The 25794-nt window shown below is 52.0% G+C and overlaps 8 protein-coding genes across 8 annotated transcripts; 4 read left to right on the top strand and 4 right to left on the bottom strand.

The window, feature by feature from the left end:
• Window positions 1-725: 725 nt before the first annotated feature.
• Window positions 726-1907, bottom strand: PODANS_4_9930 (uncharacterized protein; the record flags this gene model as incomplete). Its single annotated transcript, XM_001903964.1, has 1 exon — window positions 726-1907. A coding segment is annotated over one exon (1182 nt), but the record flags the coding sequence as incomplete, so codon positions are not given.
• A 976-nt stretch (window positions 1908-2883) lies between these two features.
• Window positions 2884-3828, top strand: PODANS_4_9920 (uncharacterized protein; the record flags this gene model as incomplete). Its single annotated transcript, XM_001903963.1, has 3 exons — window positions 2884-2916; window positions 2994-3073; window positions 3135-3828. The coding sequence occupies 3 exons, from the start codon at window positions 2884-2886 to the stop codon at window positions 3826-3828; spliced, it is 807 nt and encodes a 268-aa protein (XP_001903998.1).
• Window positions 3829-6770: 2942 nt separating this feature from the next.
• On the top strand, window positions 6771-9433 carry PODANS_4_9910 (uncharacterized protein; the record flags this gene model as incomplete). Its single annotated transcript, XM_001903962.1, has 2 exons — window positions 6771-7883; window positions 7979-9433. 2 exons carry the CDS (start codon window positions 6771-6773, stop codon window positions 9431-9433), a joined length of 2568 nt encoding a protein of 855 aa, XP_001903997.1.
• Window positions 9434-11059: 1626 nt separating this feature from the next.
• Window positions 11060-11504, top strand: PODANS_4_9900 (uncharacterized protein; the record flags this gene model as incomplete). Its single annotated transcript, XM_001903961.1, has 2 exons — window positions 11060-11367; window positions 11429-11504. 2 exons carry the CDS (start codon window positions 11060-11062, stop codon window positions 11502-11504), a joined length of 384 nt encoding a protein of 127 aa, XP_001903996.1.
• A 230-nt stretch (window positions 11505-11734) lies between these two features.
• Window positions 11735-14062, bottom strand: PODANS_4_9890 (uncharacterized protein; the record flags this gene model as incomplete). The annotated part of the gene is made up of 1 exon (XM_001903960.1): window positions 11735-14062. The coding sequence occupies one exon, from the start codon at window positions 14060-14062 to the stop codon at window positions 11735-11737; it is 2328 nt and encodes a 775-aa protein (XP_001903995.1).
• Window positions 14063-15655: 1593 nt separating this feature from the next.
• On the top strand, window positions 15656-17149 carry PODANS_4_9880 (uncharacterized protein; the record flags this gene model as incomplete). Its single annotated transcript, XM_001903959.1, has 2 exons — window positions 15656-15945; window positions 16006-17149. 2 exons carry the CDS (start codon window positions 15656-15658, stop codon window positions 17147-17149), a joined length of 1434 nt encoding a protein of 477 aa, XP_001903994.1.
• A 2163-nt stretch (window positions 17150-19312) lies between these two features.
• PODANS_4_9870 (uncharacterized protein) lies at window positions 19313-20365 on the bottom strand (the record flags this gene model as incomplete). The annotated part of the gene is made up of 3 exons (XM_001903958.1): window positions 19313-19647; window positions 19800-19885; window positions 19926-20365. The coding sequence occupies 3 exons, from the start codon at window positions 20363-20365 to the stop codon at window positions 19313-19315; spliced, it is 861 nt and encodes a 286-aa protein (XP_001903993.1).
• A 3258-nt stretch (window positions 20366-23623) lies between these two features.
• Window positions 23624-25360, bottom strand: PODANS_4_9860 (uncharacterized protein; the record flags this gene model as incomplete). Its single annotated transcript, XM_001903957.1, has 2 exons — window positions 23624-25007; window positions 25083-25360. 2 exons carry the CDS (start codon window positions 25358-25360, stop codon window positions 23624-23626), a joined length of 1662 nt encoding a protein of 553 aa, XP_001903992.1.
• Between the last annotated feature and the right edge of the window lie 434 nt (window positions 25361-25794).

The following is a 25794-nucleotide window of genomic DNA, read 5'->3' as shown; positions in this document are numbered from 1 at the left end:
TCGTCTTTCGTGTCATGACACGATGCGCATCTTGTCCCCACACCTCCCGTCATCATGATCTCCCCTCCACACCGGCATCGAGGCAAAGTCCGCTTTTGCTCTTGATATCTTGCGACTTGTTTTTGCTTCGCCCCTGCTTAATCCTGGTCTCACCAGACACCAAAGCATTTACACCATCTTGTCCTCATAACCACCGTCTCGCAAGCAGCACATAGCAGACGCACATACACACACACACACATACAAAGCGATCGGATACCAAATGTACATTTCTTGCATCTTTCACTGTCCTTGTTTCTCTCTTATTTTTTATATAATGTCTAAAAGAATAGAACTCCTTTTGGTATCGGGTCAAACCTAGGAAGGGAGGCAGCCATTGATGAGCCTCATGGCAAAGCGGGTCGTTTATATTGCATTTCCAGTTTGGAATTTGCTTTCTTGTACATAAATCCTGGATTTGGTTTGCTTTTTGTCTTGTCTATAGCACAATGCCCCCATTGTACATGGACAGTAACGACAGTCAAAAGGGAAAAAGGGTCATGATAGAAGTGGATGAATCAATATGATACCAATTTATTTTGATATTGCTTTCTTTGCGTGCTTGTGCCAGGAGTCTTAGTGCTCATGGAATGATAATGTGTCACTGAATTAAGACTGTGCTTTTTTGTTTCCGGTAACTAATAATACAACCATTTGACGCTGACACGTCCCTTACAACCGGGACCTTAAAGAAAGCTGATTCCAACACCAACCTGCAGTCCCTTTCTCCCCTCCTCCCCTCTCCTCAGCACAAGCGGCAGGCTAAAGTTGAGCTCAAATCTTGCCATAGGATGGGCATACACCAGCCCAAACCCAGCAGCCACACTCGGCAGCCCGTTCCCAAGCTGCCCAACAGCAGAGGCCACACCTTCAAACACCTTCTTTGGCTCCATGGCCAACACCCGCCCATTTTCCCCTGTGGCCACCTTCTTTTGAAGCGCCACCATTCGGCCACCATTGGCAAAGAGCTGGAATCTCAACGGCGAGTCCGCACCCAGACGAGGAAGAGGAAACATCATGTTCACGCTCCCAGCAGCGAAAACGTCACCACCGACGGAATCAGCGCCGTCATGGGGGCCGAGACCGCCGAGCTTGAATCCGCGGACGTCAGCAGGGCCGCCAAGTTGGAACCGGTCGTTGATGCGGCTTGGACAAGCTGGAGCGGCAGGGTTGTAGCCCAGTGCTAGGGGGTAGAGAAGACCAACACGGACACCCCCGCCGATGGAAACACCTGATTTGGCCTGCGAGCCGGGGAGGGATAATGGGATAGCACCGGACGTTTCGAGCTCGGTTTTGGCAAAGGCCACATCACCGCTTAGGGGTCCCCAGCCGGCGAGCTCGGAGGTGGTCTTGAGGAGATAGCCGCTTTGGGGGAGCATGGGGTTGTCTCGGCGGTCGAGAGTGTATATGTGGCCTATTGAGGACTTGACGGAGTCACCTGCGTCGGCCCGAACGGTGGGGGAAGCCTTGGGGGCCAGGCCGGTCAACTGTCTCCATACCCCGTTGTAAGTGACGGTGTGGGTAGCTTTGCTGTCGCTCAACCATGAGAGCTTAAGGCTGCCACCTGTGAGGTGTTCGTCATGGGATGCCCACGGCTTTTGTGTTGATGAGCGGAGAGCGTCCAAGACCAGCCGTATGTCTGGGTTGGCGTTTAATGGGGTGGAGAAGCTGGCGTTGTAGGCTGATCTGGTGCGTGTGCCGGTACTGGCGTTGATGGACAAAGTCTCGGCACCACCAAAGATGTTTCGGAATACACCATTGGTGTAAGCGGAGCCTTCTGCATTGCCAAAGTCGGTGCCGGCGGTGAATACTAGTCTGGACTTCTCCTTGACGTTAATGGCAATGTCCAGCTCTGTCCTGTTGGGAGGAGCATCAGGCCGGTTGGCCTCGGAAATGAATGCCCCGAAACCGTCCTCTTTGAAGATATCTACGTGAAGGTCATGTTAGGCATGGTTCTGAGTTCTTGATGAAGAGGCACAGACGCACCAAAACGGGAGAGCCGCCGGGTAGCGGCACCAACACGCTCCAAGCTCTCGCCGAGGGTCGAGGATAAGTTTTCGGGGCCCTCCACAAGAGGCTTGAATATACGATCGAGAATAGACCGGCGTGTATTTGAGGCGCCGTGCACTTCAATGGAGTTGATAGCAGCAGGGGTGAGAAGGTGCTCATCGAGCTGTGCGTGAGGGAGTGCTGTTAGTGACCCTGAGACAGTAAAATAAGCAGCCAAGAGCGCCGAAAGCAAATGTCTTGTACCATATTCGATTTGCTATCGTAGGCCTGGTGTTGTGAAGGAACGGCGGCCTATGTGTGAGATTGGTGTGTTAATAGTCTTCATCCAGAGTCCCAGAGTCCGGCTGGCCAAACAGTAGAATGCCATTCTCTTGTAAACTTACACCGCTGCTGCCGGAGCCGAGAGAGGCTCCCATGTTGTGAGTGAGGCTTGCTATCACTCTGGCTTCGGAAGCTCTTCAGTGAGAGTCCCGGATTGGATTGGACAAGGGTCCGTGGGAATGGGGCGCTCGAAACGGGTCCACTTTAATCTTGGCTTCGGTGCATCGCTGACGTAAGAAGGCGCAGGCCCCACTTCCTTTGATTCCTTCCATTCACCTTTGGGACCGGTGGGCTTGTCAGCCGCAACCCTCTCTTTGCCTTCGCCCTCCAACCTTGATTTCGTCACCCACGCTGCCACAAGCTTTTTATCCCCAGCCAACGTCCAGCGCATTCAACACTCTGCGCGCCCCTCTCTCTCTACAGTTTTGGGCCGTTTCAGCAACTACACTGTCTCTCTCTCAGCGCACCGTCACCGCCCGCCCGATCAGCCACGTCCCTCATTCCTCGTTCAAGATGGCCAGTCGTGCAGCGCACAAGCGCGTAAGTGTCTCTCTCGGTCCTCCTGGCCTGGCCACATGTCTGTCGTTCGTGGGGGAAATGTCTGACTTGTTCCTCTTATCCAGTTGACGCGCGAATACAAGAGCATCTCTGAAAACCCACCTCCGTACATCCAAGCCCACCCCTCGGAAACCAATATCCTGGAGTAGGAACCGCCTCTCCCCCGCGCAAGCACAAGAACGGCTACTGACCAGCTTCTCTTACAGGTGGCACTATGTTATTACCGGTCCTGAGGACACCCCCTACCATGGCGGCCAGTACTGGGGAACCCTGATTTTCCCTCCCAACTACCCCTTCGCCCCACCAGCGATCCGTATGCACACCCCCTCCGGCCGGTTCCAACCGTCAAGCCGTCTCTGTCTTTCCATCTCGGATTTCCACCCACGATCATTCAATCCGGCCTGGGAGGTATCGACCATTCTGATCGGCCTGCTTTCGTTCATGACATCAGAGGAGATGACCACTGGGTCGGTGTCGGCTACCGAGGCCGAGAGGAGGATGTATGCCGCGCGATCTCGGTGGTGGAACTCGACAGGGGGCGGCTCGCACTTGAAAAGAGACAGCAAGGCTGGTAAAGGCAACATCAAGGCCGGGGATGGCGGTCTCAAGTTCAAGTCGGAATGGCCAGAAATTGACGCTGAAAACTGGGCGTGGATGCGAGAAAACAAGATTGATACGGCTACGGGGATGAAGATGGTTGAGTCGAACCCTGCTTCTTGTGGGCCCCAACTCGGTATTGCTACCGGGAGCGGCCACCAAGCCCATGCGGTGGTGGATGCTGTCATTCAGCAACGAGAAGCAGGGCAAGGTTGGCTTCGCAACAACAAGATGCTGGTGGTTGGAGGCATCATCTTTATTTATGTTCTGATTGCACGGCTACTAGGTGAGGGCACTCCATGAGTCTTGCAAAGAGGTTGGCGAGTTGGATGTTGGTTCGGGAATGCAGCGAGGGCCATTTAGGCAGGGAGGATGGTCTCTTTAACACTGGATTACCATGTTTTTTAATTGGGTTTCCTCATCTTGGGCCAAGGAGTTGTGTTTCTCATTAGGCTTTGCTCAAACTGTACTTCTATGCGGGAAATGGAAGGGTTTCTAGGCTTTCTGCTCGGCACATTTCGGCGGTATGTTCATTTGTAATATGGCTTTCAGCAAAGTAAACAACACACAAATACGTAAGGCAGTTGTTGGTAGTGTATCTAAAGATCATACCATTCTTTTCTACTGAGTACCTGGCGCTCCAAACAAAAGTGGTACATTCTGTGGAACATGAAGTTCAGCCCTGTGGAGCAGTGAACACCAGGTGTGGAGCATCGGCTGAACAGGAAGAGTTCTAGCCCTACCCCAGATTCTTGGCCCCAACTTCACTCAAACAAAGACGTTGGCAGCAAGTGGGAGAAAAGACGACTTCTGATGTTTTAATTGAACAACTTGTTCTTCACCCTACTCAACACCCCTCCAGACTTGTCCTCCCGCGGGTGGTACGGACCAACCTCGAACCCCCACTCATTCACCTTTTCACATGTGCACAGCTTCCTGTTGACCTTGAAACTATCTTCATCGTCTGGTCCATAGCGGGTATCAACATGGAAACATTCGCAAAGCCCGATAGTTCAGGCCATGCGTGTGATTCGTGCCGCAGTCATAGCATTTCACCCTGGTAGAGCGTAGCCACTCGGGGGACAGCTCCTGGCCACCAATGATGCGAAAGACCTTGGCTTTTGGCCTGATCTGTGCTGTCGACAAGCTCTGTATTCTTGGTCTCTTTGTAAGGCGTCTGTGTAGATTTCCTGCATTCTTTGCAAGGGTCGCCCTCTCTACGTTTGGGATTGTTGAGATTGGTCCTGCCGTAGATCTCGTTGTGGTGGTACTTTGCTGGATCCTTAGGGTCGTTGTGTCTCCGGTAGATACGGCTGGAGATGTAGGTTCCCAAGACTCTGTCCATGGCTGATGTTGTGATGATGCTTGCTTATGGCTGAATACGTGGGTGACTAGGTATGGGTAATGAATGTCCACGCCGTTGAGAAAATAAATGCGGGTTCCAAACAAGAGAAGCAGAGATTTACGTTTCGTACAAGATTGAAAGCCATCGCTCATACTTCGTGTTTGATTCAAACAAGGCACCTGTTCGCTAATCTTTGTTCCTGCTATCGCCTTCTGGACATGGCCACCAGTCCCCGATGCCCAACTGGAGGCTCAACAAGACAAAGCCGCTGAGTCATGCTTCAAATCATGGGCATGATGTACCATATCTATTGACTCAGGCATTCCTGTAAAGGTATCTCATATACTCAATAGCCCTGCAAACAGCATTTAGCAACTAATTCCCAAGTTGATTTGTAAAGAGCAACTTATTTATTTCTCCACCGCAGGCGTCCCTCAAATAGGCTGACCTGTGGAGCAGGAACTGTCTTATCATTAGAGGTGTTAGCCAAATTAAGCCCATCCCGGACATAAAGCACCTGGCTTACACGTAATATTGTCGCACCCGGAGTTCCTAACTTCTTCTGGGCCTGGAATAATGATAGAGCGAACGAGAAATATACTCAGCAATATAGTCTCTATTGATTGTGCTATTCCAGCCCACCACGGAGCCCACTCGTCTGAAATGAGCAGTCAGCATGGACATTTCGCAACAGAAGAGGGTACGGGACATACACTCGGCCGGTGCCCATAAAGGAGTGGCATTCAATAGGATTACTCTTCCATTTGAACCTCGAGACATCGTAACATTGCCATCCCATGTATTGCCCTGAACGAGAACTGGCGTGACTTGCGTCATTGGCCCCAGAAGCCGGCCAACAACTCCGTTGAGCATTGCCTGACAGAGGGTATTGAACCTAGGGTTGGTACGCCATGGACTCTCTTCTCTTGCTCAATGGTTTGCCTCAGGCTCTCCTTGAAGCAGACGGCCCAACTGTCATGCATTGTGCCCCATTGCTCTAATGTGCCATCATATCGGATGTTCTGAGATCCAAACTTGCCGGTTATGGCTGGAGGCTGTCTACCTCTCGTTCTCCGATGAAGTGAGAGGATAACCGGAATAAGCCGGGCTTTGCTGGGTATTTTTGTCGGTGATCGGCGTCCACTCGCTGACTGCACTCCATCTTCTTCCACCACCCCACCTATATCGAAAGTGGTCAAGCGGTCTTGGTATATGCTACGGTATCAAGTTGAACAACTATCTTGCAGCATGGTACATGGCCCGGATCACATCTCCGGCGTTTTTCTCGTCACAGAACGTCAGATGACATTTTCTACGTCGCAGATCGAGGCCCCTGTATCGTAGCACACCGTCAACCTGAGCGAGATGCTTTGAGGTAGAAATTGCCATTAGTACCGGGGAAGAGCCGGGACAAGTCTTGATATTTGGTGAGCGTGATAGCTACGATATACGAAAAAGGGCACAGGCTTACGGCTCCTGAGCGGGGGGTCAAGTGGTTCTCAACCCATCTTGTTCTAGGTTGATCAAGGCAAGCTGTTGACTCTGCTGATGGTGGTGGCATTGTTGAAGGGGAAAATGATAAAATGAAAATGATTGAGGATTTGGTACCAAGCAATGCAAAAATGTTGAGGTTATCGGGAAGGAAGGCATACTGTGTTTTGGGCAACCGAGGAGGCCTCATGGCACGGAAATAACTAATCGCACCTTCCCAGCACACAACTGCTCAAACTGGAAGAGCGACCCATACTGTTGGATAAACACAACCGCAGCCGGGTAAATTTCACATTTTCATCATGATTGGGCACCACCACCACCATCATACATATGTATCAAAACACCACTCTTACCTTACTCACAGCCAACAACCATTTTTCACCACCTCCAAACCCCTTCAACAAAAATGCCTCCCCAACCACACACCACCCACCCCCTCACCACCAACTGGCAATTCCACCGCCTGGGCAACCCCCCCACAAAATGGCATCCCGTCCCCCACCTCCCCTCAGACATCCACACCGAACTCATCAACTCCTCCCTCCTCTCTCACCCCTTCCTCGACCTAAACGAACTCGCCACCTCCTGGGTAGCCGACCAGACATGGATCTACCGCCTCACTTTTCCCACCCCCGCCCACAACCCTGATGCCGTCATCGACCTTGTCTTTGAAGGCCTGGTCACTTTCGCGACAATCACCCTGAATGGCCGGGTAATCAAACAGACAGACAACATGTTTGTTTGTTGGAGGGTGAATATTAACGATTTTGTCGCGGGGGAAGAAGAGAACATCTTGGAGATTACCTTTGATAATGCCCGGGAGAGGGGTTTGCGGTTGGTGAAGGACCATCCGGAGCATGAGTTTATTGTGCACCAGACCGAAGTGAGCAGGGGCCCGGTGAGGAAGGCTCAGTACCACTGGGGATGGGATTGGGGGCCGACACTCATGACGTATGGGCTTTGGAGGCCGGTCAGGATAGAGGTGTATGAGAGTAGGATTGGGGAGGTGGCGGTCAAATATAATGTTGATTTGAGCGAGGGGGGAGAAGAACCGGAGGTGGAGATTGGGTTGTGGGTTGAGATTGTTGGGCGGGCAGGGTGGGCAGAGGTGGAAGTTGGCTTTGAGGGGAGAACAATGGTTGCTTTCACAGGAGAACAGGGGAAGTTGATCAAGAATGGGGAGCATCCTGAGACGTGGGAATATTCAGCATCGATGGTCAGGTTGGAAGGTGCAAAGCTGTGGTGGCCGAGAGGGTACGGCGGTCAGAATTTGTACGACGTGCGAGTGAGGATTTTCGATGCCGAAGGCGGGACGGTTCTGGCAGAGCATAATCAAAGAGTTGGGTTCCGCAAGGCAGAGTTGGTCCAGGAGCGGGATGGGTATGGACAATCGTTTTACTTTCGGGTCAATGACATCGATGTGTTCGCTCTGGCTCGAACTGGATCTCTGCCGACTCCTTCCTGTCACAAGTTACCCCCGATCGGTACAGGAATTGGCTACAGAATGCGGTTGCGGACGGTAATCAAAACATGATCCGGGTTTGGGGAGGAGGTGTGTACGAACACGATGCATTTTATGACGCCTGTGACGAGTTGGGAATCCTGATTTGGCAGGATTTCATGTTTGCGTGCGCCTCCTACCCGACGTACCTCGAATTCTTGAAGTCAATCGAGATGGAAACAAGACAAAATGTTACACGTCTCCGAAGCCACCCTTCGATTGTGCTGTGGTGCGGCAGCAACGAAGACTATCAAATTCAAGAGCGATACCAGCTCGACAACAATCGTTCAGACAACGACCCAGAATCCTGGTTGAAGAGCTCATTCCCGGCAAGATACATTTACGAAGAGCTCTTACCCCGGATCGTCAGGGAGGAGTCACCCTGTCCAAACACTCTTCTGTACCACCCATGCAGTCCCTTTGGAACTGGTGCTTCAACCACTTTGGAAGTAGATCCTACCGTGGGAGACATACACCAGTGGAACTTTTGGCACGGCGAGGCAAAACCATTTCAGTGCCTACCCGAAATGGGCGGGAGGTTTGTCAGTGAGTTTGGGATGGAGGCCTATCCTCACTTTGAGACGGTGCAGAGATTCGTTACCGATCCCAAGGAACTCTATCCAGGGAGCAAGACGCTAGACTTTCACAACAAGGCCATCGGTTACGAAAGGAGACTTATGGCGTATCTTGGCGAGAACTATCGGCTCGTTTATGATATCAAGGGGTTTATCCACCTCACGCAAATCTTGCAAGCCGACTCCATGGCTACGGCGTACAAGTCCTGGAGAAGAGCTTGGCAGACACAAGGAGGCAAGGGGAGAAATTGCGGAGGGGTTCTTGTTTGGCAGTTGAATGATTGCTGGCCAACAATTTCATGGGCCGTGGTGGATTACTATGGTATCAAAAAGCCAGCTTGGTACGCCATGAAGCGCGCGTTGGCTCCTATTGCAGTGGGAGTGAGCAGGGCATTTTGGGATTGGACAATGAGACCAGCGGATAATTTGTGGAAGAGACACACTGGTCATGTTGATCCGACCTTGTCGACCAAAAAAGTGGTGTATGATGTGTGGGTGTCGTCTGATGGAACTACTCACCCGAACAAGGAAAATATAGAGGCAACAGTGAGGACCAGGTTCATATCAGTTGCTACTGGAAAGGATATCTTATTTGATATCCCTGAATCAAAAACAGTATCGATTAAGCCAAACGGGGTTACTGACATTTCGCTGAGTTCGGAACTCAACTGGGGAGGGAAGCAGGAGGAACCAATCGTGATCTACGTTTCACTCTGGATCAACAACGAGAAAGTAAGCAGCGATTGTTCCTGGCCAGACCCTATCAAGTACTTGGACTTGAGTGAGAGGGGGCTTCGCCTGGAGTACCCGGCAGAAAACGAAGTGACGATCCGGACAACGAAGCCAGTGAAGGGATTTGTGTTCTCGGAAAAAGAGGGAGTTAAGCTGAGGGATAATGGCTTTGATGTCGTCCCAGGGGAAATTGTGACGGTGCAAGTGGAGGGGATAAAGGTTCGAGAGCTGGAATGGACGTTTGTTGGACAAGGGCAGTGAGTTGATTCTCTTCAATGTCCACCTTGGCTGGCAATTCTGTAGCCCCCGCAAATCATCGGCCTCGCCCGCGACTGATTATGGGGAGAATATGATGTATCAGCTTCGAAATGTTTCACAAGAGACGCCGTATTCCCCGGTTGACGGCATCCTCTGGCATGAGGCGGGTGTTAACATCGAAAGAGCTGGGGAAGAACTATATTGGCACATTGAGTTATCTGCTTGTGACACGCTTTTCTTCACCGGTTGCTATACACACTCTCGAAAGCGGCCTTCGTATCCGCTTGAGTAAATTGACCTGTTGGTGAACCTCGGCAACCTTAAGACCCCAAAAGCGAGGAACACGAGATGCCCAAGAATTCGGCGGAAATGGCGGCCAACAGTTCTAATAAAAAGACTTACCGGTGCATGCTCAGGATATGTTGTGCAAGGCAGAGAGATGTGGCCAGTCATGAGTGTGGATGCGGTACCCTGGCTCAGGTATTGGCTCGCGGCTGGTGCCCTCTCGCTGTTGCTACCTCTGAGTGCAACAACAGTGTCCCCCATGGGGTTGAAGATGGTGGCAAACACATGTCGAGCATCGGAGATGCCAAGAACTGCCCGGTTTCGGTTACAGTGTGGAGTCCGGCAAGGAGTTTGGAGCATCCGTTGTGACACCACCCATCTCGAGTCTAGCGGGTCAGGAGTCAGAAGAGGAAGAGGGAGAAGGGCAAACATTGACGCCACTTGCGGTCTACCCGGTTGCCCCTCAACGCCCGCTTCTGACAGGAAGCGAGACCGAGGCGTGAATGGAGCGTTAACTATCAGATGACCCCATTCCCCCCACGGCGGCATCAGCGGTACGATACACCTGCCAGAAGAGGGGATAGAACCAGCCCTCTTTTCTCTGCCCGACCCGGAAGGCAAGAGAGATGCCGAAGTGCACGGCCCGTGGCTCGGCTGCCGGTTGGTGCCCGCCCCAGACGCACGAAGCCAAGCAACGGGACACCGAGCCGTGTTACACAGAACAGGCAGGCAGACGACCACCCACACCAGGCCATCAAATATGCCACACCATCTTGGATGATCGTATGGCTGCGGATTGGTTCCCGCAAGCGTCCCTCAGGGCCGAGTTTATCTATTCTCGACGCCCTTTCGAACTTGCATTGCATATGCTTCCCCGCTTTCACCTTCTATCTAAGGCCGTACCGGGGATCTGTTGTCATGCAGTGTTTCGTCTTGACGACGGCAGATGTTTGGTGATATGTGATATCGGAATGATAAGGCTCCGTTCATGACCAGGTGACGAACACAAGCTATCGAATCAGCTATTCCTTCTTCCTTGCCAATGCCCGAATATGTGGGAGTGCATGCATGATCTCGTTAAAGGACCAGATTCTGATGCTGATTGCTTCCTAGCCCGGCTTTGGGGTTGTAACCGGCGAGGAGCAGCCACTGAGCTGGCCGCGTTGAGGATTGATGGGGTCGTGCCGTGATATTGATGTGATATGTGAGCAGCACAAGTCATTGGCTCCTGAGTTGCGACTGTGTAGGAAAAGAGCTGCAGACAACCCTTAGTTGTCTTGGACAAAGTCGTAACATGGACGCCACTTGATTGGAACTGAGGTTGGCTAGAAGGTCTTGCATATCATGATCGGTGCGGTTGAGGATGAGTCGGGAAGTTGGTTCGGGAGTCTGGAGAAGAGGGGGCCGACAGCCTCAAGTTGGGGGACGGGCTTGTGTATAAAGTTCTGGACTTCCTCCAGCTTCCCTCCATCCTATCCTTTCCAACTCAGACCTCTTTCGGTATACACACCAGCTCATTATCATTTACCAAAACCACAAAGATACACACGAGACCATCAGTCGACAACCGTCAACCACACTCCTACAACATGCCTTCCCAGTGCAATTGTACCTCGTGCTCCTGCACCTCCTGTGACAGCTGCAGCTGCTGCGTGAGCCAAGCCAGTGTCTTTCACAAAGTTAAGATGGAAGCTGACATAATGCTTGCTCCAGTCCCACTAAGCTCCACAAGCCCTCAGCAGTGCTTGATGAGGAAGATGGAACTGTTGATCACCCGGCCAATTGCTAGAACGAGGTTTCGATAAAGAAGTAGTAATATCAACCAGGGATCGAAGGAGGGAAAAGGCCGAGAATGAAGAGTACTTGATCTTGTATTATTTCCTCCAACTCCTGCAATGTGGTCTCATTGCTGTGAACCAAGCTCTATGTATTTGGGTATCATCCGTTCGTCATTCCTGTATACCGATTGCCCCCATCGAAATGCTATTAAATCCTGTATGTCTTCTGGTCAATATACCATTATTTATGAACCTTTGTTGGCGCCCAGTCTGCTAGCCAACCCCGTGCCTTGCTTAGATTCCCACCCTCTGCCTCCATGGCAGCTGTGCACCATTCGAGATCCCATACGCCCTCAGCAGCAAGCATCTCGGCCGTTTTCTTCCGACGTTGCGATGCCTCATCTACACAAAAGTGCATGCGTTGACTGTGGTCAGTGATCGCCTCGAGAAGCGGTTTCACCAACGGTAGCGCAGTCGAAACACTGGTGCCCAGTGCTTCCAGCCCACGGTTTGCCCGGCCTGTTTTGCACCACTCGTTCTGGCACCATTTCTTTCCGCAACCTACCGTGAGCTGGGCGAGGTAGCGTCTCTCAATCCGGCGGCGTAACGCTTTTCCTTCTGGGTCGTGCATGTTGACATAGAGTGGCGCAAAGCACAGACTGCAAAGCCCCAGACTGTTTCCAGGCCCTTGACCCATCTGAGTCCCACCATTGACTTGGCCTCGAGGTCCAATGCCGTGGAGTGTGCGACCACAAAGCTCACCCCTGCACAACTCTGGCTTTGGCTTCCGGGCCTTGTCAAGTTCGTGATGAGCCACATGGGCAGCCATGTCTCGGAGACGGACGATGGAGCCACAAAGATGGCAGTCGGTTGTGCGCCCGCCATCAGCTCTCTCGTGAGCTGTCAAACCCGACAGTACTGTCTCCGCTTCTGAAGACGGATCGAGCGGATCGCCCTCTTGAGGAACCTCGAGGTGGCAAAACTGACAGAGTATAAGTTTGTGGGGGCAGTTAGTGGTGGCATGGCGGGCCAGCTCTGGTAACGAGGGGAAGGTGAAGGGAGACGATGGGCCGCAGGCAGTGCATGTATGCGCAGTGTGCTGGACGTAGTCATGTTTCGACCTGCTCAACATGCTTGAGCCATAGGCCTCTGGATGCACGGGGCAATGCCAGTGAGCTTCCCATTCGGCCGACTTCTTCTGGAACACGCTCTTGCACTGAGGGCAGACAATGTTGTTTCTCAAGCAGAAGTTCTCATGGAGCACAATTGTTTGCTTGGGTACCATCTGATGGCAGTTTCTGCACTGTTCTTCCGTTGTGGACTTGGGTGCTGAGCTGCTCAGGTCGATGGGAGCTGTCACAGAGCCTTGTGCGTCAACAGCTTTTGCGCGTAGAGTGTATTTTGCTGGGACTGATCCCACCGCATCCTTGTCTGGAAGGCAGAACCCGTGAACGGAAACAAGTAAAGCTTCTGCCCCCTCAAGCTCGGGATTGGTAGGCTGAATGACGATGCGCTTCAGGCCATCTTTCGGCGAAGAGAAGTCGCCAAAGACGTGCTCTGTGTCCCTGGGTAATGCTCGTTGACGGTTAGACTTGGGGCTAACAAAAAGATCGACCTCGTGGTCGCCATGTATTGTCAACTCGATGGCGACTGGGCGAGATTTGTCCCAGGATGGTAAGTCGTAATCGGCATAGTCTCCGTCTAGAACCTGACCATCAACCTGTTTCCAAATGTCTATCGTGTGACCAATTGAAGTACCAGGATCCGTTCCTGGCGCACGTTGTGACTGGGCAGCGATTTGACGCAAGGTTTCGCGAGCCTGTTCTTCGTTTAGGGGTTCAATGTCAACTTCCAAATCGGTGTCCACAACACAGATTCCACTTCCTTCCGGCAAGAACTTGTCGACCAGGAACCGAAACTCCTCTCCCTTCACTCCATGAACCGACAGAATTGAGTCCTTCGTGAGTGTGGTAAAGTTTGCGCGGAGCTGTCTTTCAAGGAGGGATTTCCAGTCATCAGGATTGTAACCAGCCTCAAGCGGTCGTAGCCTAACGTATGTGCCTTTCGGGAGCTGCCTAGCTTTGACAGTTATTCTCAGCTCTTCTGTCTTGGTGGGTTCATCGTCCGTAAGGTCCACCACTTCATCTTCGAACGTTGGCTCTTGCTGTATGTCTTCGTGCTGTATTCCAAGTGCGTCGATCAGGTAGGGGCTGAGGGCGACCTCGTCTTCGTTTGCCGAAAACTCTCGGATACCAGCGTAAACAGAATTTCCATTCTTCTGGTTCACCAGTTGAAACATCAACGGGTGAGGTAATTGCTGGCTAGTCTCGCGATACTGCGCACGTTCTCGTCTGGCATCGGATACGGCATAGGGGCTGAAAGGATCGAAGGCAGTAAAAGTGTGCGACGTCGACGATGTGAAGGTCGAAGGGGCTCTTGCCAGAAGCTGTTCAAGAGCCGACTGCGGAAGCAGGATCTTATCGCCCTGCAAACCCTTGGAGGCGGATGGGGATGGATGAGCGATGCGTAGAGATGCCGACCAATTCAGCTGCTCTGGCTTGGATGTCATGTTGGGAGCGCGATGGACCGGAAAGCGCCAAAGAAATCGAGAATGGCGGTTGGGTTTGATATTGTGTACGGTATATCGTGAAACAAAAAAGGGAAACGAACGTGTTTCAATGGCGGAAAAGCTGTTGACGTTGATGGTATCACCTCACAAAAAAGCCTTCGACAATCAGTCAGCGGTTTCTTGCAGATTCCATCACCGGGCATCGTCATCAGCTAGCTGATAGCTGATGCCTGCCGGCAATGCCCCCCCACTAAAACGGCCCGGGCCCCCAGCGAGACCCAGCGCGTGGGGTACCATGTTTATGCCTGAGGTTTCCATAACATGAAGCTACGGCGGAACTTACGGGTGGTATTCCGACCTTATCACCACATTTGGACAGCGTGGAAGAAGTCCTGAAGCCCCTGGTGCCAACTCAGCTCTCTCTCGGGAGCCGTCAGCTCCGTGAACAACTTTCCTAAACGCGCTGTCTGCGGTTCGAGTTGCCTTTGGCCCCTGTTCAGCCAACCCCACCTCGAAGAAGGATTGTGGGGAAACACCCGTGGTCGAGAACAGCACCAGGCCTCTTTTGGAGATGCCGAATGGCCCAATGAATGGCAGATCCACCGGATTTGCTGCATGGAGCACTTGGCCAGATCTCCGTGAGATGACAAGCTGGAACTTGGAGCTGCGATAAGATAAGGAATAGAGAGGACAGCTCAACACCTCAACAGGTATACACGTGTCCCACAGCTGGATGGTGTTTCGTTGCTGCCCTGCTCAGTTGACCTCTTGTTTCCCCTCCACAAACCAACGATTCGTGCCGCTTGCCACAGCGAGGCCACAGCGAGCTAAGGCAGTGCGACCCGACGTCGTTCTCCAGACGGGCGAGACTGGGCGTGGGACGAGGAGGGGAAATCACTCTGTTTGGGCAAAGAATGTGGTCAGCGTGAGGGGGGACACCCCGCTGTGTGTTGGGGGGATTTTGTTCAAGGTCCCCAGAACCCCCGTGAACCCCAACGCTAAAGCCGGCTAATCACTCGCATCCATGCGACCCTCTGCGACTTTCTGCAACAACCTCTTCGGCCCGTTCAAACAGTGTCTCGGCCAGCTCCACGTCTGGTAAGAGGTAAGAGGATAGGGGTTTGATCTTGGGATGGCCATTCTGCCAGTTGGCAGATGATGGATGCCCTTTAACGTGTCTTGAGAACCTGGAGGGCCAACCAAGATCTTGGGCGCAATCTGGCGCAGATCGTTTGATGTTGAACAATTACATTCCACGATTAAGGTTAATATCGACATGGGTGTTTGACGCTCGAACCGCCCAGCCCTCCTGCCATGGACCCTTGCACCTTTGCTTGAGCACCCTTGCACCTTGGCTTCGATGATCGACCGACCTCCTCTCGACTTCCTGATTTGCGACCGCCTTGACAGCTTCGCTTGTGCGATCCGGACTTCCGGACTTAATCGTCCCATCCTGTCAAGTCGTCAGCTATATAATTATCTACAGGCTGACCCCGCGCTTTGCTTACTTGATTCCTTCCCCCTAGCTCCATCCTCGTAAACCTTCCTATCCTTCTTACCAAACCAACTCGACGACAAGCTTTCAAGCCTACGATGGCCAGAGACCAAGTTCTACCTTCAGAGATTCAAGAAACCGCACTACTTCAACTGCTTGCCAATTCCCTAGTCCTTTCCCAAACAGCTCCGTACCTGTCCTGCTACGATGTCTTGAATCTGGCTGCCACTTCGCGCGCATTTCGTTTCCTGATCTACCATACCCCGCAAGTCTTCCGCCGCCTGAATTTGGGCAACGTCAAGACAGCCCAGTTTGACAGTGATGCCGTTGACCGGGGTGGCGAGACCTGGCGCAATGTTCAGCTTGACGAAATCTTGACTGAGGACGAGTGAGTCTGTTATCTCCGTGCATGGTCCGACGGGAGGCTGACCTCATGTTCCCCTGCCAGTTTCTATTCGAGGCCTCTGAGAGGCATCTTCTCCAACCTCCGACGGCATGACATCCTTCGGGATGTGCAGGTTTTGACCCTTGATGGTCTTTCTGTCACTGCCGAGCTCATCCACGACATCCTCATTGATCCGGCATTTTCAGTTCGCATTCTATCGATCCGCGATGTCAAGAATCTGAATGAACGAAAGCTCCAAAAGACACTGCAATATGCGTGCCGGGAGTCCAGACCTGAGGGCACACCGCGGCTCAAGGGTCTCTATGTGTTTGGTCCGAAGGATCCGGTACCTGAGGCGGCTCCTCCTCAGGAGAGCTCCCGGAGCCCTTCACCTACCAGTCCGGCCGCGGTAGCAGCAGCCTGGAACACGCGAAGCCAACAAACACTGACGGCTTCTCTCATTGAGGAACCTGAGGCGTGGTATTTTCGCCGTGGCAGCCAGTTTCCGTGTCGGATCAACCCCGACTGGGCCTCTACGCTTGTGGCCTGTGATGGCATAGTTGCATTTGATTCAGTTCTTTGCACCAGCCCCAGGCATATCAACTCGCTGGCATGGGGCAAGGTTAACCTCGATGTTCTGAAAGCCGCGGGCTCCCCAGCATCTGCATTGATCCCTCACTTCAACGTGGCCACTCACAGTCTCGGTGGCTGTGAGGGATGTGGCTCTGCACCCGAAGGTTTTACAGTGTGGGGAGAAGACATCTATCCAGAAGAAAGAAATACTGAGGGAAGAAGGTCTAGTCATACTTCCATGGCCGACATTGGGAGGTTCCCGCTGCTGCCCCCGCCTCCGATGCATTCTTCGACCCTGAGCGCTGCAATGTGTCCGACTGGCCAGGCGGTCCGGCACCGACTTTCTTACCTGAGAAAGGGAAACCAGAACAAGGCGCGCTTCATCCCACGCTGTTTTGACTGCATTAGAGACAGGTACTGCGCCGGGTGCAACAAATGGTGGTGCGAGACGTGCTATGTCGGGGCGTTTGCAGGATCATCCGGTGGCCATGCTGGATTGAATTCAGGGGACCATGTAAGCAACCCCCCACCATTACCGGAGAGAACGACAACAGAGACTCGGGGCCCAAGATACTGGACGGGTTTTGCGCCGATGGAAAGTGCTCGCTCTACCGTTTCTCGACCGGTTCTGTGACTGCCGGCAGCGAGCAACCTGCATAAAGCCAGAGAGCTGGCTGTCGAGCATTCTAGCTGGACCCAGATGCGCGGAGCGAGCCCTGCCATCCAAAGATCCCATGGGTATGCGGTGACGTGGTACAAAAAGGTCCATGTCCCTTTGGGCTTTGCGCTTTTGTTGTCCTCGTTGTTGTTGTTGTTGTTGTTGTTGTTGTTGTTATTGTTGTGTTGTCTTGACCAGTGATGCACGCAGAAACGCACCCTGATTTGCAGTTACTGACTGTTTTTTAACAGCCCCCGGTCCTGAAGAGTTGTTGGGAATGCGGCATGAACGTAGGCTGACCTTTGATGCAAGGCCTATTTCCAGAGGTTCTTCAACTGACACCCAGCTAGTGCAAAGACTGCATTGAAAGCACACAGCGGATGTGCACAAGATGCGGTGGTGGATACTGCCTCATCCACAATGAAGGATCTGATATGACTTCTGTAAGTTCCATTCCGGCCCCCCATGACTGAGACCAAATAATTAACTATTTCTTCCAGTGTGATTGTAAGCCTTTCTTTAGTGTCTAGAACACATCGCTGTCATCTTGACCTGTTGGAGTAACTTTACTAAACTACCAATGTTGTAGGGTGTGTAGGACGAAGCAGACAATTCCGGGAGCTCTACTGAGAGTTTGCGAGCTTTCTTGGGCTTCTATTCTACGCCCAGATGTTTTGAACCTTCTAGTATTGGAAACACTCCCCTCTCGGGTCCATACCTAACAACAGCCCGGTCATCAGATTAGATTCCTCTTTTGCTCGGACCTAACTGGCGTTCCCGGTCCCACAACTCCGCTCTTCCCTTTCTTTTCCATATCATTGTCTGAAACGATATGGTTCCTTGGTACAATCGGTACTTGTATTTGGAGGCCACAAGATAACACAAGGGAAAGCAGGTCGCTTGACGACTTTCAACTGTATTTATCTCAGCTCTGTATGATTGATGATCAAATGATACCCTACCAGCGTGACCCCAAAGGAATCACTTTGTGACTCTTCATGCCACCGTGCCAAAATTGCCGATAGCACCACATGAGAAGTTTGCTATTACAATTTGTGATGTTCACTGGCATTGCTTGATCTCCGTGTGCTTTGACCTGATGAATCCCTATGCCAGCTGCACTTCATCGCGGCACTCTTGTGAAACCTGGACGAGTCTAAGATAAGAATACTCTGTCACAGAGAAATATTTTCAGGAGTGTCTAGGAGACCCCAATGGCAATTTTCTGATAGAAGGTCATCTTGAGAGAAAACCATCACGGCGTGGACAAAATAACTGGCACTGCAAAAGTGATTATACCTCAAAAGATAGCCAATAGATCTAAAAAATGTAGGATCCCTATTTTCTTTTTATCAAGGTACAAATTGATAATGATCATCCATCTTACTGACTTGTAGAACCAATCATTTTATCCAGAGCTTGACCATCTACGTGATGCGATGATATTTACCCCTGACTTTCGTGCACTGGCCATCTCCCATCAAAAGATGTCTCACATCTGCTAGATATGAACCCCTATGCAGACAACAGATGAAAATTGACAGAGAGGGTCATCATTGCTCAGAGATAAAAGAAAAAACTTGCTCTTTTCCATTCAATGAATGACCTGTATGACGTCTCTCATCATTCCGGTTGCATCACCTGACAAGCCACACTTGCATAAACACATCTGCCCAATGACAAGCTGAAAGGTACATCATATAAAGCCACCCCCTGCATGTATAGTGACCAAGACAAAACAATAACAGAAACCTAATATGAGACCCCTATTATCGTTACACTTCACAACACCACAAGGCTGATATCCAACTCCCAAAATCAGTATCCCTGACAGGACAAGACAAAAGATGCAACCAAGTCCCCTCCCAAGATCCTAAAAGATTTCAAAACAACCCAAACTTGAGCTGCCAGAATTATACTAGCCAGATATAAAAAGAAAAGGAAAGAAAGGTATCTTAAATAAGCCCTTAACCCACCACCTGCCGCCCTAACCATTTCCAAAAACCCAGTAGGTAATCAATTCCATGACTTCCAAAACAAAAAACAAAGATATGTCGATCGAAAAAGGAAAACAAAACCCCCTTAATCCCATTAACCCCCCAGCATCCCCTTCAAAAGGAGAAAAGAAAGGAAAAACCCTTAAAGCGAGAAAGAAACCGAATTGGCATTGTCATACTCTGTCGAATTGCACAAACTCGGAATCTGGTACTGCGTCGCGCCCAGAATCCCAAGGTTGCCGCCCGTCGTGCGTGTGGCATATGAGTCCTCAAACCAAGTCGTGTCGAACCTGGGAAAGCCGGCGAGGCTCGATCCATAGTAGGGCCTCTCCACGACCCAGTCTGCGTCCTTGCGGGCAAGGGTCGGGCCCGAAGTCACGTTGACGATGACTTGTTCGTCCTGGCTGACGTTGTCGAATTTGCTAGGGAAGAGGTGTTGGTTTTGATCATGTGGAAGGAATGAAGGAAGGAAAAAGGCTCACATGGTGGCTGCGGTGTCAGATGTTGTATTGATTGTGACTTCGATCCAGTCTCCTACGGCGACTATAGGTGGAGAGCAAACACGTCACGTTAGCAAAAGGAGTTCACATCTCAGGTGATAAGGGCAGGCAGGGCAGAGCAAGACTTACGGGGCATGGTCGAGATGGTAAATGCAGTGTCAGGAACCCATTGCCACCAAGCTTCGTGTCTGGAACAGTGAATTAGCAAGCTGATACTCGATCCATTCAGTCTACGATTTCAAAGAGTAAACTCACCTTGTGGCGGAAGTGGAAGTGTCAATCTTACAGACAGTGCCCGACTGCAGCAGGGCCGAGGGCCATGTGTTGCCGTCAATGCCGATCCAGACAGCAGCGGCTTGGGGATAGGTTTGGCCCGTTCTTTTGGTACAGCCCGGAACCTGCCAGAAGGAATGGATGCTCTTGATCTTGTTGGTGGTCGGCGAGTGGTTTACGGCACCGCACCAGTTGGCGCTGCTCGAGATGGGGTTGGCTCTCTTCTTCTTGATCTTGGTAGGGGCAGGCTGGACAGCACCCGGACCGTTGTTCTTGCTACGACCAAACTGGTAGGGTGCGAACTTGATCTGCTCCTTGGGGATGGGTACACCCTTTCGGGTACCCGTTACCTCGTACTTGAGGGCGGTGGCATTTTCAAGGAGAAGGGCCAAGCCGAGGAGAAGCAACTGAAACCACCTCATGGCGACGATAGAGGGGGTTGGGCAAGTGGAAAAGAGAGGTCGAGCAATATAAAATAGAGTGCAAAGTATAGAGCCGAGCAACGCCAGGAGATAGGCGAGGTGGTAGTTGGATGCAGTTCGGGTGAAAGTTTGAGGTTTGTGGCCTTATCAAAACTTCATATTGGGCGGAAGGATTGGGTGGCTTGGGGGGAGGTTATTATATCCTCTTGCTTTCGGGGGAAGGGTTTTGAAGGAACACGAAGACCGCGGACGGGTTCTTCCCTCGTCTGCTCTGCGCCGACATCCAGTGGGGTTCCTCAAGAGAAAGTGAATGGTTTGGCGGAGCGAGATCAGTTCATCTGAAGTCAAGTCAGAGTCATAGGCACCTCCACCTACCACACCTTCAAGCATGCCGGGGCCAAGTTTGGCCTTAGACTTGCATGGGATGTAGTCGATATTCCGGGCTAGCCTTTCCTTTTCCAGATGTATTGCTCTCGGCATCACTCCAGGAACATGGAATCATGCCTGTTGTGTTTCCCCACATTGGCTCCAGGGGAGAGAGGCACATTGATGACTGGGTTTCCTCGGCCAAAGACGAAGTGTGCCCCGAGGAGCTGGTCGATCACAAGGTTAGCGCGGGTGAAGAGGAAGCGAGCTGCAGTCAGGGGCGAGGTTCTAGGCCAGGAATGGTGTGAAACATACATTGCTGCGACTAGCTGCTACTTGTTGTATCTGGGAGGACGCCAACCTCAACACTTCCGGACGGCCTCTCAGCTTCCCATCTCGCAAAACACAACCTATGGGTATGGAAAATAACGGCAACGGCAGTGAGAAAATCAACACGGACTGTCTCGGAATGGCAACGTCTGCGGCACGCAACGCTCAGTACGAACCGAACCAGCCGGAGGCTTCGAAAGAAGGTTCCATCCAGCTTACCCTTGCACCACATCCAGAATCCTTCCTTCACTCCTTCAAAACTGGGCTTCTTCCTTCAGCACCCCTACCCCTGCCCCCAGACCGGTGCGGATTCCAGGTTTTCGGACGAGTTGAAGGGTATCGACGGTGTTGACGGTAGGGGGGGAGGGGCGGTGCGGTGCAGAAAGACTGCCAAGGTCCAAGCCTGCTCTGTGCCGCAACCGTTCCTGTCAGACAGGGCGATGTGATGTGGATATCAAAGAGGCACTCAATGACACATGGGAACAAGAAAGAGGAACGGTTCTCGTGTGGCGCAAAGGCCGTGAGCTGGGCATCCAGGCCTTCTTGACGCATTTTGACGCAAATTTTCCTTTCTCAGCAAAGCGTAATCCGACACTACTGCGTGGCAGAGGTAGCTAAATGTGACGTGATGTCGGTAGTAGTCCAGTATCGGACGTAATAGGGAGGTAGACAGGCCTTGGTAGGCTTGGGAGGCGTTCGGAGGCTTGGGGAGGTAGGGTGTCTTGGGACTGACTACCCTAGGTAGCGTCGAGGTAGTGTCGGATGTAGAGTCCACAGCGTGGGGTGTAGCAGGGCGGCTGACGATGCCAGAGTAGTATTAGCCCCCAGTTTCTCCCGCGAACTATTGGGAGTGTGCGTGGTGGTGGCCACGTTCTGGCATGGCCAAGTGCTGTGCGGGGTCGGAGTGTGAGGCCTGTGATTCGGTGAGTCGAGGGCACTCGATCCAGACGGGTGATCTTCCTGCGCATGCAGCCAGCGATGATGGGGGAGGAGGTTGAGGAGGAAGTGGAAGGTTGAATAAGTTGAAAGCGCGTGATGCGTGATGCGAGGCGTCTGCAGTCTGCAGCGAGCCCGTTGGAAATTCGCTCGAGATTTCTTGGTGGTATCGGAGAGACAATAGATTGGCTGATCTGCCTTGCCCAGCTGCATGGCTGCAAGGTCCCCGTCCTCGCTACTTCCCTTCTCAGCTCCACCATCTCCAAGTGACATCTTGTCAATCTTGACACCTTCCGCGAGCAAAAGCTGGCACTCTGGCCGGGAAGAGACAGTGCCGGCCATGCCGAATGCATGTTCGCTATTAGGCAACCGCAGGGTTGGATACTACCCAGACCGTCAGCACGTTGCAGGCAGGGATGCATGTTAGTTTTCAAGGGGGGGTTGCAATCGTATTCAATGCCCAGGTCGGATACAAGTACCGTACCATAGACCAGACTCAGCCTTAACCTCCCCAGTCGTCACATTCTCCATTCTCCATTCGCCGGGGCGAAGGGCACTCGATTGACGTCGGTGAACACACCATGATCGCTGGACCGAACATTTCCGCGAGCCCTCCACTGTCTCGATTCCAAGAGCCGTTTTATTGTATGCGCCGTGGCTTGAAGGGCTGAGAGGTAGAGGGGGGTGCGGGTGGGTCATGAGCAAGCGCTGAGAGTACATACATGTATGGAAGTCGAGGTGATAGCCGTGATGTAACCGCACAATTCAAAGATGGGATGAACCAGAGCGAACCAATCAGGTGTTGCAAAACCTCGTCAATCTTCCCGTATCGCTTCTCGGGGACTTCTACAAGAGGCCAGCGTGGATGCGTGCAGGGCCAAGAGAGTCACGGGAAGCTCCGGGCTCAGTCTTGATAATCAGGAAAATGGCTGAAGAATCTTGGTATCTCGAAAAGACAGTCAGTTGGGGGAAACGGTTCAAAGCGTTGAACGGGACGCTGATTCGTCATCCATCCTTTCAGTTGCCATTGGTCATGCTCCTGTTGTATTATCGACCGTGCAGTACGTGCCGCCCCACCATCAACCACTTCCTTCGTCTGTTCACTGACTGTCCGGCTCCCCTCGCTTTGGCTTCGTTCAGCCAGCTTCGTCAGACGACACGGCGAGGACCCTTTGATTCAGTAAGACACCACACGAGATTGTCATGAGGCAGAGTGAGTGGAAGAGCTGGGCGCCTATGCGAGTTTACGGACCGTATCCAGTGTGTCTGAAACCTGCATATTCCTTGGGGGCTTTGTTGGCTGACAATGTTGAATACTGCCCTCTCTTGCCATGTTCAGGTGGTCTTGGTAGTCAGCAGTATGGTGTGAAGTATCGAAATGGGCAGTCTTTGGCGAGACTCTAATTCGGTCAGAAGATGGTGTTGAGAGCTCGTTAAGTTTTGGAACTGCCGTCCCATGAGATCCGATCAAGATATCCTTTTTGGCGGCCATCGCTTTCAGAGTATCAGGGACTACTATATTCCGATCTCGGCACATCCGTGATCTCGGAAGTGTATGATAATGCCAACAAAACCAGAAATACCAATCAAAATAATCAAAGAGAAAAAAGATAGGTCATCGATTAATCATTTCTTCTCGACCTCATCCGTCATGGCCTTTCCGGTAATGACATTTTCTTCGCCAACCTGAGGCGGTTCCAAGTCACCCAAATCAGCATTCCGGTTTCCATACCTCCCAATTTTGTACCAAGGCAGTGAGAATAGCGAGTCCATGCTCTCCAAGCTTTGACCTGCCGTCTCCGGCACCATGCAAAACACCCATACCGCACCAAGAATGGTAACGATGGCAAAGGACCAAAATGTCCCCTTTGGTGAGATGCCTCCCAGTTCCAACTGGAGAAGCATGTTTGGCACAGCCCGTGTATTCCCGTATTGGTTGGCAAAATGAAACGACATGGCGAGTGAGGTGCAAAAAGCCCGGATTCTCAAGGGGAAAAGCTCCGCCGTGAGTAGATATTGCATGCTGTTCCATCCCAACGCCCAACCGAAGCCTGAAATGTAGATCATAGCAATCGCACCCTTGGAAAGTCCTGACTGCGAGGGGCTGAGGAGATAGCCCTCTTGTATGCCCAACTCGGGGACTGCAGTGAGGAAAACGGCAACGTAGATCATCGACACAGCCTGCAAGGTGATGCCAATAAGCAGCGAGCGCTTTCGGCCGATGAAGTCGACGAGGAAGAGGGTGCATACCACGGCGGCAGTGAGCTTAACGATGCCAAACACGGCTGTCACCCGAAGCGTCCTGTCTGTTCCAGTTATCCCAAGAATGTTGAACAGGTCTGGGGCGTAGAGTGTGATAGAACCAGCACCAGGCCATTGTGACAGTATCTGTGCGCAGATGGTGAGGCATACGCGGTAGAGGTTCGTTGGGACAGTGAATGCCTCCTTCAAGATTCCCATCCATCCAGATCCCACAGTTGCCTCCATCTCTTCCAAATGGCTTGACGTGATGGCGCTGATCTCCTGAGTTACATAGTCATGTTCTGGGGACAGGTTTCGAAGACAAGCCATGACATGAATGGCCATCTTATGTTGACCTTGTTTGAGCAGGTAGCGCGGAGACTCGTACTGAAAGAGGCTTAAAGTAAATATCAAGACTGCAAAGATGAGATGCAAACTTGTCGGCACTTCCCAACGAGCCGCCGTTGTATCACCCAGGTTGACTTGACAGCCGTAATTCGTAAAGTATGCCAAGACGATGCCCAAGTACACAAAACCGGTGAAGATACATGTACACAACCCCCTGACACTGGCCGGGGCAATTTCCGCAATGTAGACAGGACCAACAACAGGTGTTTGTCCAACGCCAAGTCCGACGATAAACCGACCAGCATATATGGCGCTCAGATTGCCTTTGGTTCCCATGAAGATGACAATGCCCAACATCCACAGCAGACAGAGCTGCCGTGTAGCCCAGATGCGTCCGATCCTGTCACAGATAAGGAAGGCGCTGAAGCTCAAGTCAGCATGACAAACGCGTGACCAGCGACGTGCAGGGTAGTTGGCAGATGGAACCTCGACCTACATCAGAGCACCCCCAACACTCCCTAGTTGAACCATGGAGGACACATTGGCTTTGATGTTGGCTTGCTCAACCTCGGTATAGGAGCTGTAATTGATGGTGCCCTGGAAGTGCTTGCTGTTGAAGGCGCCGCTGATCAAGCCCTCGTCAACGCCTCGTGCTGCGCCCAAAAGGCCGAAAGAGAACACGGCAAACCATAATCTCCAATTGAAGACTTCTTTTGGTTCGCCCAAATCCTGGAGCCGGAAGATGTTCACAGGCTTCTTCACGCCCCCCGCCATTCTGTGCTGACACGGCAAGACAAAATACGAAGGAGCAGAAAATGAAAAAAAGCAGAACGCAGGTAATCCAGATGAAAAAGGAAACTCGTCTGGGAGGATCACACCTACCTAAGTAGTCCATATGAGGTAGGGTGTCTCTTGGGAACACGCAGAGATGGTGATACGGTGACATGCTAGGTAGACAGAAGGGGCGTCGATCTGCCCTATCCGACGGCGTGGCCCCATGGCGTCACTGAACCATGGTCCGGCAGTTGAACGTCTGCTGCTCGTCGATCTCGTTGATGTAACTTTGTCGGTCTCATTGCGAGTGCAAAGGTGAACGTTGTACTTGTTGTGTGTTACATGTGAATCCCATTCAGGCAGGTGCTGCAAAACCGAGAAATTTTGTGACTGGCCAGCAAGTCCGGAGCCCGGCCTTGTCTCGGCTATTCATA

This window comes from Podospora anserina, chromosome 4, assembly GCF_000226545.1.
Source record: "Podospora anserina S mat+ genomic DNA chromosome 4, supercontig 3".
Taxonomy (NCBI): domain Eukaryota; kingdom Fungi; phylum Ascomycota; class Sordariomycetes; order Sordariales; family Podosporaceae; genus Podospora; species Podospora anserina.
The sequence above is the reverse complement of the archived record's forward strand: the minus strand, read 5'-3'. Positions and strand labels throughout refer to the sequence as shown.